Source organism: Giraffa tippelskirchi, chromosome 6, assembly GCF_054371585.1.
Source record: "Giraffa tippelskirchi isolate mGirTip1 chromosome 6, T2T-mGirTip1v1.2.pri, whole genome shotgun sequence".
In the NCBI taxonomy this organism is placed as follows: Eukaryota; Metazoa; Chordata; class Mammalia; order Artiodactyla; family Giraffidae; genus Giraffa; species Giraffa tippelskirchi.
In genome coordinates this window covers 74,145,888-74,162,890 of record NC_137280.1, presented here as the reverse complement: position 1 = coordinate 74,162,890, position 17,003 = coordinate 74,145,888, and the positions used below count along the sequence as shown (strand labels likewise).

Here is a 17,003-nt window from a genome sequence, read left to right as displayed (position 1 = left end):
TTTAGCGTGAGGCCTCCAGCTTGCCCCTCCCAGCAGGTGCTCTTCACACCTAGTGCTTCCCAGCTCAGATGCACTTCCTAGGATTCCCTTGGTGTGTAGTAACCCCCGTGGGCCTTCTGCAGGGGGCACTCCTGGTTGGTTTTCCCATTTTGTCAAAGAGCTGACACCTCGCTGCCCTCAGTCTCCTTTGTACCACCCAATTCCTAAGGCACCCCTGTCTGGTTCTTGCGGGTCACCTGGCACTCTTTGCACAAAGCTGCATCATTTAAGGGCTATTTCAGAGAATCAGGCCACCACGTCACCGAAAGAGGGATGGCTGAAGGAGGCCAGAGACCTTGTCCCTGGAGTCCAGGAAAAGGGGCAAGTACTGGAGGTTGGAGTGGTGGTTCTGGGGACCCGAGCCGGGGGGGACACCCCTCCCAGCCTTTGTCACTGCCTTGGCTGCCAAGCCTGGGCAGGAGGCTTTCAGGCTGGTGGCCCGTGCCAGAGACGGTGTGAGGACCCTGGCTGTGCCGGCGGGCAGAGGGCCCTGTGCCCATCCTCACCCGCCGCTCTGCAGTGCGTGGGTGCCTCACCTGTGCAGGGCTTCGGTCCTGGGCTGAGAGCAGCTCCGAGCACGTGAGCTTAAATTCTGCATTGGTGCTTCCGTTGTTCTTCAGCAGTGAAAACCCCACTAGGCTTGGCCATCCTCCTCCGGGGGGTGAAGCGTGTCTTTGTGTTACTTCTAATCTGACAGTTGTTTTCGCATCTGTGGAAGCTGATGCTGTGCAGGCCTGGAGAATTTTATCAGAGCCTCTCTCAAGATGGGTTTCCCCTGGACCCGCCCACCCTGTCTGGGCTTATACTTGGCTGCTGGTCTGCAGGCCCGGAGGGCAGGGTCCCCCAGTGTTGCGGGAGGGGTCCCCAGGCTGCCCCGGTTGGGACGTAGAGGACGGTTGTCCAGCAGTTGGTCCTTCCCCAGGCAGAGAGCACTGGGCTCCAGGCCATCGCCCACCCCCGCCCCAGAGCGCTGTCGGGCGAGGGGGAAGCCACGCCCGCAGAGCTTGGGGCGCCAAGGAGGATGGTAAATGGATGAGATGGGCCTTCACAGGCGTCTGTGTGAGTGAAACAGTCCAGACACAGAAGGACAAGCGCTGTGTGATTGCACCTCCGCTCGGGACCCAGGAGGAGGATGTGGGGGCTGAGGGAGGGCCCTGGGGGGGGCTTTCACAGGGACGGAGCTTCAGTTTCACAGGTGAAAGTCCTGTGGGGACAGCAGGGGACATGTCCCTGAAGTCACTGAACCAAACACTTGAAAGTGGTTAGAGAGGCAACTTTTACACGATGGATCTTTTACCCCCACTTTTTAAATGTGGAAAAAAAATTGGACAGGCCATTTTTTCCGACTGAAAACTGGATTTCCTGCTGACGAGAGACTGAGGAAGCCTGAAGGGTGACACATGGCCCGGGCTGGGAGGTGGCAGAGGGCTCATGCTCGCCCGCAGAGGAGAGTTCCAGATAACATGCGTGTGCCCATGCCTGGGGGCCCTGACATGACACCCACCCGGGCCAGGGGACCCTTGTGGTCCCCTCAAAGCCCAAGCAGCATGCTGGAAGGATAGGCAGGAATCCGTCAGAATCTCCTGGAGTTTGATGAAATAATTGAAGAACTGTTGTGCAGGACTGTTTTGTTTGGATTGGGAAGTCTGGATTTCCTTGTGTTTCAGATCATTGTATTTTAGAGACAATGCAATGTCAGCCACAGTCGTTTTTCCCAAGGAATTCCATGCCTGTTTTTCTTTCATCAGACTCTTATTGAACACCTACCCGCCAGGTGCCGGGCGCCCTGCCAGGTGCCTGGACGGGGTGAGCAGCCAAGGCTCCTGGGGTGATGGGCACCCGCGCTCCAGGGACCGAAGGGTCCCAGGTCAGGGGAGGCCTGGAGGGAGGTCACCGGTTCCACAAACCAGCTCTGACGCTATGCTGCTGTGTGCTCGCAGGGCTTGGGTCAAGGTTGTGATTTATGGTTTGGAGAAGGAAGGGCAGTCAGAATACAGGCCACTGCCCTCTCTGCTAAAGGTGAGCGTGGGGATGGCAGAAACAGGACAGGAGGCAACAGCTGGGCACAGAAAGGAGGGGGTTGGGAGGCTTGTGGGGGAGGTAGCCCTGGGCCTCCTGGTTGCTAAGTACATAGGGGTCAGTGAGTGAAGGTGAATCGTTGCCACATTCCAGCCTGCGGCGTGGCAGGGAGAGGCACAGAGGGAAGCGTGGCCTATTAAGGGAGCCGTGACTAAGTCTGAATGGCACAAGCTTGGTGCCAAGTCCTGTGCGGGAAGCTCTGGCTCCTGATGGGCCAGATCACAGGAGGCCTTAGATGCCACTCCAAGGAGGTGATTTCCAGAGAAATCTGAGTGATTCCGTCTTTTGCCAATATTGCACACGTGAGCCTTGGTAAAGCAAGAATGGAGCAATTATGTTGTGTTAGGTAAGTAATCTAAAGACAATTTAAAATATATGGGAGGATGTGCGTAGGTTATGTGCAGATACCTCCCGTCTGTATCAGGGACTTGGGCACCTGTGAAAATGCTCAGGGCAGGTCCTGGGGCCAGACTTCTGTGTACACTGAGGGGGTGAGTGTGCACATTGGTGAAAGGACAGAAAATGCTCTCAGTTATTCCTGCAGAAGGTGATCATGTCGCTTTGTAACGAAAGCTAGAAAGAAGTCAAATAAACTTTAGCATAGCATTACAAGTATGTGTTGGAATGATAAGGAACCGGGTAATGCAGAGTTGGGGTTCGGGGTGACCTGTCCTCTGTGTGGTCCCTTCTCAGGGGAGCCCAGCCCACGGGCCTCCTGCTGCTCGTCAAGGCAGAGCTCCCCAGGGAATCACTCTAAATGCTTAGTGTTTCTCTTAAACCTGCAACAAGATTATAATCACAGAGTTTTTTTAATGGTATATTTTGGAACAAGCGCTCTCTTTGCTGTTAAAAGCAGTCAGTATAGAGTGTGTCCACTAGCAAGACATGTCCCAGATGGTGGTAATTTTGTCATTAAAAAGCCAACTATTTAAATCCCATGCAAAGTGCGTACGCGTATAAATGACGGAAATGGTGTGTGGATAGGGTTTGTCTTCGGGTGCAGTGTAGGTTGTTTTTCCCCCATTTAAATGGAGAGAGCACGTGAGTGTATCTTACAGCTTGTAAGCTTCAGGGAAACATCACAGAAAGAAACTTGAAAGAACTGCCAGCCCTCATGAGGACTTGGGAATGGTTGTGTTAGAAGTACTTTATCTGCAAACCTGGAAAAGCGCTTCACACCCAGGAGGTGCAAAACTTCTGCACGCTGGGCAAAACTGGGCAAAACCTGAAAGCCTGAGTCTTGCTCCAAGGCTGTGAGGCTGGACGCCTGCCTACTGGGCTGTTGACCATGGCTGGAAGAGCCCTGCCTTGGGCAGGAGAGATGGAGGCAGCTGGCACAGGCTCGGCTCAGAATTGAGGGGGCGGGGGCACCAGTTCTAGCAAGTGTCAGGCTTAATCAGTTTCAACCAAGTTACATGTCCTCAAATTCCCTCTAGATGTTCATGCGCATCCCTTTCACTGTTGTTTATTACTGGCATGGTCAGCGGGAGTCGCTGCCTGCTCTGATCGATGCCGGGGCATTTCCGTGCGGGCCCTGAGCTCTGCCTCGGCCAAGACCCCGACCCTGAACACCTCCCTTCCCGCTGCCCCTGGGGCTCTGCTGCCCGAAGTGCTCCACCGCAGGCCCGGCTGAAGCCCTGGGTCCCCACATCCTCCCCACAGTCTCTCAGACTGTGAGACTCCTTTCCTTCACCTTTGTCATGCTAGAGTGTGACCGAAAAACGGGAGTTAACTAGAGCCAGACAGGAAATGCAGCCCGTGTAGATGCAGCCACCGCCTGGCTGGGAAGTGCATCCCTGGGCGTCCGCCCCTGTAATCAGACACTCATGGAGGATACACGGGGCCTCACGTGCAGCTCATGCATTTTAATCGTTTCACTGAAGTGAAGAGCGGGGTAGACATCTCACGCTGTTGATTTCTCTGTGTGGGGTGGTGGCCAGCGGTGCGGCCAGCGTGGGTCAGGCCCAGCCTCGCCTCCGGGTCTGGTGAGCAGAACACCAGGGGTGCAGGTCACTGGCATCGCTGGACGTGAGCCCCCAGTTGTGGGGGCACCATAGCCCCCGTCCTCAGGAAGAGCCAGCCAGCACAAGGAGAGCACACTCCCTTTAACCCCAAGCTTCAAAGTCAGCATGCAGGGCGGCCACTGCAGGCAGGCTCAGAAGCCCCGAGAGCCGGCTGCCGGGAGGAAGGCTCACCACGGAGCCTGGTGTGGAGGGCTGGGCCGCCGCCTTCCCCACATCGCGGCTCTGGGCACTGCCATGCTGCAGGCAGAGTGTGGTGAGGCCATGGCTGTGGCCTGTGGGGGAGGCCATGCCGGAGGCAAGCAGTCTAGGATCAGGGTCAGACAGAGCGGCACGCTGCCTGACCACCAGGGTGGGCAGCATGGAGAGAGGCGAGGCTGATCACAGAAGCTCAGTGTCAGACAGGCCATGAGCAAGGCTCCCAGGCTGCCCCAGGCACCTGGTCGTCTCCTCTCAGTCCTGGACGGGTCTGTTCTGCGCCACAGGAGTTGGGGCTTAGGGAGGGAGGTGACTTGCCCAGGACTCCATGGCCAGAAAGCGTAGAATCAGGATTTGAGCCTCTCCTTTTCTTCCGGCCCGTCCAGGCCGGAGGCTGCCATTAACTAGGAGAGAGCTAGGTGTTCCCTGCTCTTAGAAACAAGATGTGCAGACCCCATGGTAACCATGCCAGCAGCAGCTGGTCCAGCGACCTGAGCCTCCCCCAGCCTGGAGATGGCGTTACCATGCAGATTCTCGCAGGGGAGGCAGCCCCTGGCGGCCCTGCCAGCTGTGCTGGATGCAGCTGTGAGAAAGGGAGCCCTGGTCAGTGGGTTTCAAAAGTGCTCGAGATCGCTCTTGGCCAAGGTGGTGCAACCTTTCGTAAGAATTCCGTTTTTAAGTTTCCGGATGGACTGCTAGTTTTCCCATCATCGTGTTTTCAGGAGGCAGACTGCGAAGGCCCTGCCGTCTGCAGCCCATTGCGTGCCTGAGCTGGCTCCCAAACTCTAGGACTCCTCGGGGCCCTTGGCTGAGCGCATCCGCTATTTAAAAGTTAATTACACACTTATAGTCGAATTGTGTTGACAGGAAGGTAGCACACACGCGTGCCTTCCTGCCTACTCGTCTGCACTTCGCTGTCCTCAGCCCTTGGGCAATCCCAGCGCATTGTGTCTGAGCTCCTGGTTCACTGACATCATGTAGGTGTCGTGAGGTTGGCTGAGGCAGTGGAAGTCCGCTGGCGCCCCCAGCAGTCCCCGCGCCCCCCCACAGCCCCACTTGTTGTTAAAACCGAAGCGCTGTGAATCACAGCATGTAGGGTGGTGCCTGGGGTCCCTCCCCAGTTCAGATCATGGACTCTCGGGGCTGGGAGAGACCTTGGCTGCCAGCACGTCCAGGCCTCGTACAGGCACCAGCCTGAGTCGGGGCCAAGTGGCCACCATGAGGCTCGGGGCAGACTTGATGCCCCCACCATGACCTGGGCACTGTTGCCTAGTACAGCATCTGTGTCAAGAGCTGGGATGGGTGGGCGGCGGAGAGCAGCCAGTGCTCCTGTCTGCGGGGGGCTCCGCTCCTGGGAGCTGCCCCGGGGGAGAGGCCCTCATGGCCCGGCCCTAGGGGCCCCGGAGGGGTGCCCACTGATTTCCCAGAGCTCAGTGTCCAGTCCTTTCTGGCCAGGAGCACCCTGCTGGGCTGTGGAGGCCTCTCCTCGTCCAGCAGAGGACCAGTGCCCCCGCCGGGTGTTGGGCAGCCCCCATGTGGGGCTGCCAGTCTGTTCCTGGGGAACCAGGCCTGGCCTCAGGGCCGACATGAGGCGCAGGAGGATGTTTATTTTTACCAGAGGACTGTTCAGAACCTTCTGTTACTTAACTAATGGTGCCTTCAATATGTTTGAATTGTGCTGTTTCCAAGCAGTCGCCTCCCTCTGAAACAGCTCCTTCTTTACCGCGGTCCCCCCACAGAGAGCACGTCCCCCCGTATGGAGCACGTACACCCAAACTGGACAGAAGTGGCTGTGCCACACGGCTCTCCCCCAGCACTGATGGGCCTGGGCCTGCCCCTTCAGGACCTGTGGTGGCCCTTCCACGCTGTGATGAGGGATGTCTCGTCCGGTTCTGGGCTCCTAGGGCCCAGCCTGTCGCACCTGGAGACTCCAGGGCTTGCTGTCCCGAGGGGGAGGCCCCAGAAGAGGCACCTGAGCTAGTTTTCCTTCTTCGTCCTACTCTTTCTCCCTACCTCCCTGGGACTCCAGAAGGTTCCTTGCAGCTCTGTGGTCCTCCCTCCAGCTGGAGGAGATGCTGCCTGCGGCCCGGTGCAGGCCCTCCCAGCTTGGGGGTCTGGGGGGCACTTTCCCCAGGACCCTGCCTCCGGCCCGTGCCTGGGGTCTCCTGTGTGTTTCTGGAGGCAGGACTGTTGCTCTTTGGCATCTGTACCCCTCACCAGGGCCACTTAGTGACGGCTCCCCACGGGGCTGGTAGATCTTCCGAGGTCACCCCAGGCTGCTGAGCAGTTCCCACGGAGAGCTGGTTCTCATGGCTTTGGTGTTATCGTGAAGTTTTTGTCTGACCATACAAGCGTATCTTGATGAGGAAGGCTTTGTCTATTGAGAGAAAGAATGAAGTTCCTATTCCCATTTCAGATCTTTTGTTAAACAATTTATAGGCCGCTTTCCCGGTACCCTGGCCCCCTCCCCCCAGAAGGACCAGTTTATCAAAAAAGCGGCTGTGTTGAATGGGAGGCCGCGCGTGACCGAGCGTGGCCGCAGTCGCCCGTGACCTCACTCAGCCCTCAGCGAGCCGCGACGCCCCCGGCATTTCCTGTGAACCGGGAGCCTTCCTGGTCCCACCATTGTTGTTCGCTTTTGCCTGGAAGAAAACAAAAATTATTTACTACGCACCGGTGCTGTGTGTGTTTAGAGCCTTGCTGGGAAATGCCACGTCCGGGCCGTCCCAGTGGCAGCCGCGCCGGGAACAGATGGGGGCCGGCCCAGAGCTGTGCGCTCAGGCTCGTCGCTGCTCCAGGGACGTGCTGGGAAGCGTTTGTCTTTGTCACCCCCGTGTTTAAACGAAGATATGTCCCTCCCGTGGTCAGCACTGGGTGCCCCCGGCCCTCCCCAACCCCTGACCACTCAGCTGGTGGGGGGCTCGCACCCCGTCTGTGACTTCCAGGAGAATCGGGGACAAAGCACAGGAGACGGACCCCACCGTTGGTCCAGGCGGCCCCCTTGGCTCTGCACCCTGACCAGCTCCTGGCCCAGCTGCCTCTGCATGGAGGCCTCCCATGCAGAGTGGGAGGCACATGCAGGGTGGTCCCATGCAGGTCCCATGCAGGGTGGGGGGAGGGTCCTGGCACCCGGCGTTGCGCCAGGGGAGCTGGCACATATGCCAACGCCCTCTGCCCTCATGGGGCTTCAGCCAAGTCTGCTGAATGTGGGCTGGCTGGGCTGGCAGGCAGGCAGCCTGGTGACCTGCGAGGGCAGTTTTGGGGGAGCTGAAGCCAGGCTGCTGTGGGTGGAGGGGGACGGGAGGTGGGGAGGGAGGCGACAGTGTCAGCCTCGCCAGAGGAGACGCAGGCCGGCCGCCACGGCAGCCGTGGGACGGGCATGAGGGGGTGCTGGCAGAGCTGAGGCGTGGCTGGGCCGGGCACTGACTCTGGGGTGGTCTCCCCTGGCCCCTCGGGTCATGAGCCAGCAGGCCCTGCTCAGGCCCCGGGAACCTGCGAGGCAGGCCGTCTGTGTGCACCCGCGGCCACTCCTGTGGGGCCTGGGCTCTGGGGAACCCACCAGGCAGGCTGTCTGTGTGCGCCCGCAGCCACTCCTTCAGGGCCTAGGCTCTGGGGAACCTGCTGGGCAGGCCGTCCGTGTGCGCCCGCGGCCACTCCTGCAGGGCCTGGGCTCTGGGGAACCTGCCGGGCAGGCCGTCCGTGTGCACCCGCGGCCACTCCTGTGGGGCCTGGGCTCTGGGCGGCTGATGCCGCACAGCAGTGGTTTCCCTGGGTGAGCAGGACACGGGTTTGGGGTGAATTGCTGAGAAGCACCCAGCTTGACAAACTCCCCGAGATTCGCTTTCAGTTGCGTGACCCCTTTCAGAAAGGGTTGATAGAACTTCCCAGGTCATGTCTCTGAAGCTCCACAGCCCCGTGCTGCCTTACAGGCCTGCATCTGAGGGGATGGGTGCACACAGAGAGAGCACGGGCCCCCGAGAGCCCTGCTCCCAAAGACCGCCTTGCGCGGACCTCACACCGGACACAGCTGGCCGCAGAGGCGTTGACCCAGAGTCCTGTACATGGCAGAGGGACATGGAGAAGAACTGCAGTCAACGCGCAAGTGTCCATCATCAGCAGACCTCTAGGAAATGCTGAAGAAGCCGAAGGCAGTTCTTCAGGCAAAGGGAAGTGATACCCCGTGACCCTGGGATCCCAAGGAGGAAGGAAGGAAGGGTATGGGGATGGTAAGATGGGTGGGTAAGAAGCAAGACAGTTTCCTCTCAGTTCCTTTAAAATGAGTGACTGTTCAGAGCTCATTACACAGCACAGGTTTATCGTGTCTGCAGACGTAACACAGGTATGGCTTCAGCATAGAGGGACCTGGGGTGGACGGGCGCAGACAGGTGCCAGGGTCTCACGAGAGGGGAACAGTCTCCACTCGGGCTGAAGGTGACGCGTAATAGTGTCTAGAGCAGCCACTGCCAAATAATGCTGAAACACCAGTGTGCAAATCAACATGGAACGTGGAGGAGGATTCGAGTGACCAAGAGAAGGCAGGAGCAAGAGGGACAGAGCCGGCCTGAGGGGCAGCCGGAAGCAGGCGGTGGAGCAGCGGGCCCAGCATTGCCCCACGACAGCTGCTGTCAGCAGAAGGGGCTGACACACTGCAGGAGACTCGGGAGAGTGGACGGAACAGCGGGACCCACCCACCACCTGTAGAAATACCGTGATCCAGAGGGGTTGGGGGTGAAAAGGGGGAGACAGAAAGCCTGAGTTGGCTGGGCAGTGCTGGCCTAGATAAAGGGGACTTCAGGTGCGGATGGAGGTTCGCCCGTGGGGCAGAGGACCGCTCGGGCTGGGAGGGGCGGCTCCGGAGTGAGGCGCCCGCGTCCTGGGGTCAGAGCCGTGAGACACCCTCTTCCTGCACTGACAAACCCGGAAGGCAGACTCCAGACACCACGACCGCACTGCGTCTAGAGCAGGGATGGGCAGGCGGTTCCCTTCGGGGCTGTGCCGGGAACCAGGCAGGGAGGCGAGAGTTGGCAGGTGTGGAGTCCGGAACGCTTCCTGGTGCCCGAAGCAGGAAGGCCAGGCCCCTAGGGGAGACGGCGGGCATGAGCACACATGCCTGTGGGTGTGTGTGTGCGTGTGTGCTGCGGCTCTGCACGCAGCCCTGTCCCAGGCTAGTCACTGTTCAGTACTAAAGTTGTGACATTTGTAAAAGCCCAGCAAGATAGACTGTGGCCACCCAGGTAAGGATGCTCTCCTTTGTCTCTGAAGCCGACCACAGTGCTCCCAGGAGCAGTTCGGAAAGGGAGTCGTTCCTGAGAAGCCCGCTCTCCACGCTGCATTCTTGAGGGTGGGCAGTGTGGGCCTGGCCCTGCCCTCCCCGTGCCGGACCGACAGCGAGCGTCAAGGACCCAGGCCCGCCGCATAGACCCCGGCGCGTCAGTGGAGCACGCTCAGCAAGCTCCCCATTTCCTGAACCAGCAGCTCATCCTGCTGACTTAGAAACAGGAGCACAGTTCACCCTTCCTAAGGTTCTGGAAAGGTCGAGGCCAACACCTTGAATTCTAGGCTGAATGGGTCAATATTTTAATGGGCACGCTAGCAACGGTTTTCAAAGGTGCTTCCCTCCTCCTTTGAAAATTATTTCCTCCTCCTACACAGTTTATTTTTCTTGGTACTTCAGCACAGTATTCTGTTCCTCAGCGCCCTTGGCGGTGTAAAACATTCACTGACTGAGTCACTGGCGTGCCAGAGCACCTTGTATTTTAAGTCAGCTCTTCACTGAAGTTGACACACAGAGGTGCATGACCCGTGTCCCCTAGCCAGGTGAGCTGTCCCCAGGGACCCCCGTCCAGGTCAAGGTCAGAACACACCAGCCTGAAGCCCCCGTCCGTCTGCCGCTGAAGGGCAACCACCACCTGGCCCAGCCAGTGGAGGCTGCTTTCCCCCCTGTGGCTGTGGCATGAATGGAACCCACGGAGTGTGCGGGATGCGGCCCAGGTGCATCCTGGGCGTGAGTGGGCCAGACCGGTCTCTGTCCCAGGGATGGTGGGCGCCGGGTTTGTGTCACTGGGCGATAGCGTGAGGGGGGGCCAGGCAGGGTCTGTGCTTACACTTGGAAACCAGGCAGCCCGGGGTTTAAATGCTGGGCCTCCTGCTTTCGTGCTCTGTCAGTGCAGGACAGATCACCTGACCTCTCTGAGCTTCAGATTGCCCATCTGTGAAACGGGCACGGTCATGGTCATCCCTGCCTCTGGGCAGGTGGGAAGGTTAGGCACCAGACCCAACCCCCTGGCTCCAGCTGGACACGCACAGAGGTGTCCCTCTCGTCGCCCTCAATAGCCACTTGGAAGCCCACTGCTGGGGCCATTTAGCACATCAATGGCGCGAGGTCCCTCTGCAGGGCCCTGGTGATAGATTTTGGCCAATGAGGCCCAGGTCCCAGGGTCACGGGTCCTTTACTCTCTGAAGCTGCAGGCCCCTGCCATACGCCATGTTCTGGGCTGATGGGGGCCCTGTCCGTGAGGGTGGCTTTGAGCAGCGCCCCCGAGACCCCAGGCCCTGGTCAGTGCCAGTGGAGCAAGAGAGCCCATCCTCACGCCACCGCCCCCCCGGGGGCCTGCTGCGTGGGGCTGACACCGTGTTCTCCTCGCATGCACGGCGGCCCGGGCCCGCTGGGTCTGGTGCTGCTCCGAAGGCCCTGTGCAGCCCTGGGGCCCAGCTTCACAGCCAGGTTGGCCTTAGGCCACTTGATGCTTCCCAGGGGGGCTTTGGCTGGTTTCAGGCTGTTGGCCTTGAAGGGGGCTGCCTGCCCGAGGGTGACGGCCGCATGTGTTGCAGGCCTCCCGGAGCAGTACTACAGCCTCACCTGGTTCCTGAGCCCCATCCTCGGCCTCATCTTCACGCCCCTCATCGGCTCCGCGAGCGACCGCTGCACCCTGAGTTGGGGCCGCCGGCGGCCTTTCATCCTGGCGCTCTGCGTGGGCGTGCTCTGTGGAGTGGCGCTCTTCCTCAATGGCTCTGCCATCGGTGAGTGTCCTGCCCCGGGGGCGGGGGCAGGGAGCCTGGCTCCACCAGGCGTGCAGGTGTGAGGAGCCCAGACTGCCAGTCCCTCACTGGCAGGCGTCCTTGGCGGGCTGCGGGCCCCACGTGGGAATGCCATGGGAACCTGTTCTCAGGGAGTACTTCCTGTTGTGACCCGTTTGTTTTTAATGCGTATCTGACACCACGTCCTGTTTCCAGCATTATTTCAGAAATTATCTTTTCTCTCTCTTTTTTTTCTCCTTTTTTCAGACTTGGTATTGAAAATGTCCAGACCTACTTTGCTACCTGTTTTTTTGGTTCACGTATTTGGGGTTTGTTTTGCTTCTTTCTGCTGTTGTTTTGTTTTCAGTTAAAGCAGCTATTTGTGGGAAAATACCTTTTGTCTTGAGAGCACCATCAGAAATGTGAAAAAACAAAACTCTTGTTTTTTGGCGACAGCTTTCTAAGACAAAAGCTCAGCCTGTGTCCTGACGCAGGTGAACTTGCCCTCGCTCAGCTCCTCCAGGGCCCGCGTGGGGTGTCAGGGCGGGCATAGTCCCAGGCTTGGAGGGGGTGCAAGAGGGGCCTCCCTGAGCTGTGCACCGTGCACCCCCCCCCAAGCTGGCTGTCTCTGGGTCAGGAGTCCACAGGGAGCTGCCCTCCAGGCACCTGCAGGCTCAGTTCGGGGGGAGCACTGGCCTTCGCAGGGACCGTCTGTAGGGGGGTGCCCCAGCCCACTGTGGCCCATACACAGAAGTTGGAGCCCCCGCCCTGTGCCCTGGTGCCATGTCTCTCACCGCGCCTGTGTCTCTCCTGGTCAGAAACCCCTTTCGTGGCCCTCGTGTGGGGCAGGGCTGTCTAGGAACCCTCATGTGCAGAGTTGGGGGGTCCCAGGCCCCCCAGCACCTCTGTGCCCAGAGTGCTCCTCGTGCAGCAGAACCAGCAGCAGCTCAGCCTTCAGGGAACAGTCTGGTCTCCGGATTCGGGGGCAGACTCACCTGAGGCCGGTGTGTGATTACGGCTCATAACCTGCTTCAGAGCAACAGGAGAAATGAAGCCCACCTCCCACGTGGAGAGGCTGTGCCCAGGAGCACAGGCCCCCCGAGGCGGCCGCAGTGGGCGCTAAGCCACTGCTCCTCTCTGCCCCGGCAGGCCTGGCCCTTGGCGATGTCCCCACCCGGCAGCCCATCGGTATCGTCCTCACCGTGCTGGGGGTGGTGGTCCTGGATTTCAGTGCTGACGCCACGGAGGGGCCCATCCGTGCGTACCTGCTGGATGTGGTGGACAGCGAGGAGCAGGATATGGCCCTCAACATCCACGCCTTCTCTGCTGGTGAGCGGGCCCTGCCCCGGCTCTGAGCCCCCACCCCCGCCCTTACCTACTTGTCTGAGATCGTTGGGTCTGGGGGAGGCTGCTTCATGGCCCCTGAGCGGCTTCATCTCAGATCCCAGTGGGGAGGAAGCAAGCAGGGACCCAGAAGGGCCAAGTGACTGGTCTGAGGTGGGGGGTGTGCTAGCCTGCTGGCTGAGCCCAGGGCCCTGTGCCCACCGCCCCCTCCATTCGGGCAGCTTTCCCATCCAATGGGAAAGTGGGTTCCCGAGCTTCGGGGATGGCAGTCAGTGGGGAGAGAGTCCCGGGGCAGCCGCCAGTTTCCCTCCTAATTGAGGAAGCAGGAAGCTGTCGGGTCAGGATTCCAAACCTGGGCTCAGCTGTCGTGCCTCTGGTCCCTGCTCCTCCTGTTTTCTCTCTGAGTGACCCTGGAGCCCCTCCTTGGGAGAGGGAGTTGAGAACACCTGTCTGGGCTCCCTGCCCCGTGGCCCGTCTCCCACCTCTGCTCACGTCTGTGCCATCCCCTCCTGTCCCCAGGCCTCGGCGGGGCCATCGGCTACGTGCTGGGGGGACTGGACTGGACCCAGACCTTCCTGGGCTCTTGGTTCCGGACGCAGAACCAGGTGCTCTTCTTCTTCGCGGCCATCATCTTCACAGTGTCTGTGGCCCTGCACCTGTCCAGCATCGAGGAGGAGCAGTACAGCCCCCAGCAGGAGCGCGGCGGGGACACGGCCGGGGCACTGGCCCCTGGCCCCCACGCCTGCGTGCTGGACGGCGGCGCCCTGTTCCCGGACGAGGTGCAGTCAGAACACGAGCTGGCCCTGGACTTCCTGGACGAGGGCCTGGTGCGCAGCAAGAGCGACTCGGCACTGCATGTGCCTGAGGCCGCACTGGGCCTGGAGCCTGAGCTCTTCCTACAGGACATCGAGCCCTCCATCTTCCACGACGCCTCCTGCCCCAGCACCCCCCGCAGCACCAGCCAGGAGCTTACCCCCGCCCGGCCGCCCCGCCGGCCCCCACTGCTCCGCACAGCCGCCGGCGAGGACGAGACCCTGCTGGAGAACCACCTGAGCACGGCCAGGCTCCCAAACGGGGGCGGTGCGCGGCTGCGGGACGGCCCAGGTGCCTACAGCCAGGCGGCCCTGAAGGCCCCGGCCATGGCGGGCCCTAGCCGCCGGCGCCGGCACGTGTTCCGCCGGCAGGCCTCCAGCACCTTCTCCTACTACGGCAAGATTGGCTCGCACCGCTACCGCCACCGCCGCGCCAACGCCGTGGTACTTATCAAGCCCTCGCGCAGCATGAGCGACCTCTACGACCTGCAGGCACGGCCGCGGCAGCACCGGCGCCGCCGCCACCAGAGCGGGGCCACCACGTCCAGCGGGGACTCGGAGAGTGAGGAGGGCGAGGGCGAGACCACCGTGCGGCTGCTCTGGCTGTCCATGCTGAAGATGCCCCCCGAGCTGGTGCGCCTCTGCCTCTGCCACCTGCTCACCTGGTTTTCTGTCATTGCCGAGGCCGTGTTCTACACCGACTTCATGGGCCAGGTCATCTTCGAGGGGGACCCCAAGGTGAGCGCCCAGGCCCCCCCTGCCCCGTGGGAGGGAGCGATGACAGCCGGCCTGTGTGCACCCCTGTTGAACGTGGTCAGGGTCCTCGGTATGAGTGTGAGAGGGCATCCGGGCCTGGGTCCATGGTGAGCACACAGCCCCCACCCAGGCTTTGGAAGTATGGGAACCCCAGGGAGCTGGAGGCAGGCAGGCCAGCTCTTGTCACACATAAGTGGCCCCCAAGCTTGCAGGTTGAAGCAGCTTTCTGTTGTTGCTGGTATCCAGGCCACGTGGGCACGGCTTCTAGGCCCCAGGGCATCTGCGGGCTCACACCTGTGCTCGTGTGGCCCAGAGGGGCCCCAGGAGGTCCAAGGTGGTCACGGCTCAGGCCTCCCCACCCCACGTGGCCCGCCAGGCCACTCTCTGCAGCCCCTGGGCTCTAGGAGCCAGAGGCAGGAGTGGCAGGCATCCTGGACCCAGAGAGCAGGGCAGGAGCAGGGCTGGGGGAGAGTGCAGAGGCTCCACCACAGGCAGCGGCCTGGGCCGTGGCTCTTCGTGCTCTGCCGCAGTTGGGATGCGTCAGTGATTTCTCTGTAAACGACCCCCTCTCCCTGGAGGCGCAGCACGTCGGCCCCACCCCCTGAACCCTTGCGTTGTGTCTGGAACAGGCTCCGTCCAACTCGACGGCATGGCAGGCTTACAGCGCGGGCGTGAAGATGGGCTGCTGGGGCCTGGTCATCTATGCGGCCACTGGTGCCACCTGCTCAGGTAAGCGGCCCCCAGCCAGGTGAGCCAAGAACCTGGATGTGCTCCATGACTGGAAAGACAGACAGGTGTCCTGCTCCATGGGCCACAGGCCCTGTCCCGACAGGGCCGGCCCTCAGGGACAGCAGCATTGTCACTGTTCATCGCTGTCTTGAGGCGGAGCCGCCAGTGCCACTGCTGGGACGGCAGTGCTGCGAGCCCTCAGCTGTCCTCTGTGCGGACGCCTGCCAGCTCCCGGGGAGGGCCTGCCAGGGCTCAGGGTGATGGCAGCGCTGCAGGAGCTGTGCCCTGAGCCGGGAGGCTGGGGGAGCTGGGGCGGGCGTCCCAGGTCCTGCCTGAGTGCACACAGTGTGTCTGGGGTCTGCCGGAGGTCGGGGTGGCTGGAGAAGACAAGCGGCCTTCCCCTGGGGTCTGCTGTGTCCTGGAGGACAGAGGTCGGGAGTGACAGGCTTCAGCACACCTTCCTGGGGCAGAGCCGCGGTTGGGGCCTCCGGCTGATCCTGGCCCAGCCCCTGCCTAGTCTCTGCCCGAGGGTGATGGGACAACAGGTAGTGGCCGCGGACAGCCAGCCTGACGGTCACGGTGTGGCCTGCTCTACTGGAGGACTCCTCAGGAGGGCTGGGGCCTTGCACGGATAACCAGCCACAGCTCAGTCCCCAAGACAGGACGGTGCCCACGGCCAGAGAGGGCGCCAAGTGCGCCTGGACTGCTGGAAGGATCGGGAGGCTTAGGCCTACAGGGTGGGAGTCCCCACCGGGCTGCAGGATGGAACCACGAGGGTCGACCTCTGTGAGGTGTGGAGCCCCTGGCAGTGGAGTGGGACACGGTGAGCTAGGGGTCCATCCAGGGACTGTGCGTGGTGGCCGGGGAGTGAAAGACGAGGGGCGTCCTGTCCGTTCCTGAGCCAGGCTGAGTGCAGTGAAGGCAGGGGAACGAGCAGGCCGTGTGCCTTCCGGTCACCATGCGGCCCCTCTCTGCAGCCCTACTACAGAAGTACCTGGACAACTACGACCTGAGCATCAGGGTCATCTACGTGCTGGGCACGCTGGGCTTCTCCGTCGGCACGGCTGTGATGGCCATGTTCGCCAACGTCTACGTGGCCATGATCATGATCAGCACCATGGGCATCGTCTCCATGAGCATCTCCTACTGCCCCTACGCCCTGCTTGGGCAGTACCACGACATCAGAGAGGTGGGTGGGCGGGCGCTAGAGGGGAGGCCCCAGGCCACGAGGTCACCAGCTCTGGGCGGCTCTGGGGGTCTCACTGGCACTTTCTGCATGGAGCATTCTTGCCCACGTCTTCCCTTGCACGTGCACCTTCGGCCTGTGGTCTGCCTGGATAGAGTGCGTGTGTGTGGTCTAAGGTTGATCAGAACTTTACGGCGCCCCCAGGTAAGGATGGTCACGTGACCTGGTGTCCCGTCCCCCTCCCTCCACACTGCCAAGACATGGTCATGGCTGGGGGTGCGGCTGGAGGTCTCTGTATTCTCTTCCATGGCTCTGTCTGTCCTCTCACAGTGGCTACACTGTCTTAAGTAGTTTTACAAGAAGACCTGAATGAAACTTGGTAGTGTTAAGTTCTCCAGCTTGGTTCTTCAACATTGTTACTTGGTAACTCTTGACCGTTTCCTTTTTATTTAAATGTTAGAATCAGCTTCTGGACTTTTTTTTTTAATTGTAAACACATTGATTATAGTGATCAATTTGGAGAGAGTTGAAACTTTGTAGTATTGAGCCTTTATAATATTCCCTAAATATGGTATATTGTATTAATTGTCATAGCATATTTATAGATTCTTCTGGGCTTTCTGCATACACAGTCATATTGTCCACAGGTAATAGGTTTCATTTCTTCCTTTCCAATTCTTAAGGGTTTTATTTATTTTCCTTGCCTTCCTGCAGTGGCTGGAACCTCTAGTACCGTGCTCAGTATAAGTGAATGGGGGGCGTGGAGGGAGAGCCAGGCGAGTGGGTGTGCGGCAGCTGAGGGCAGGCAGTTAGTTCTGTCTC

General features: G+C 60.4%; 1 protein-coding gene across 12 annotated transcripts in view; it reads left to right on the top strand.

The window, feature by feature from the left end:
* SLC45A4 (solute carrier family 45 member 4) overlaps positions 1 to 17,003 on the top strand; it is a 90,099-nt gene that overhangs the window by 46,199 nt on the left and 26,897 nt on the right. For all 12 annotated transcript variants that reach the window (XM_081504191.1, XM_081504195.1, XM_081504194.1 and 9 more), the window contains 5 exons: positions 11,169 to 11,357; positions 12,504 to 12,683; positions 13,218 to 14,248; positions 14,896 to 14,995; positions 15,973 to 16,184. In XM_081504191.1, the coding sequence (XP_081360317.1) occupies positions 11,169 to 11,357; positions 12,504 to 12,683; positions 13,218 to 14,248; positions 14,896 to 14,995; positions 15,973 to 16,184 (1,712 nt within the window). The remainder of the gene's footprint in view (positions 1 to 11,168; positions 11,358 to 12,503; positions 12,684 to 13,217; positions 14,249 to 14,895; positions 14,996 to 15,972; positions 16,185 to 17,003) is intronic.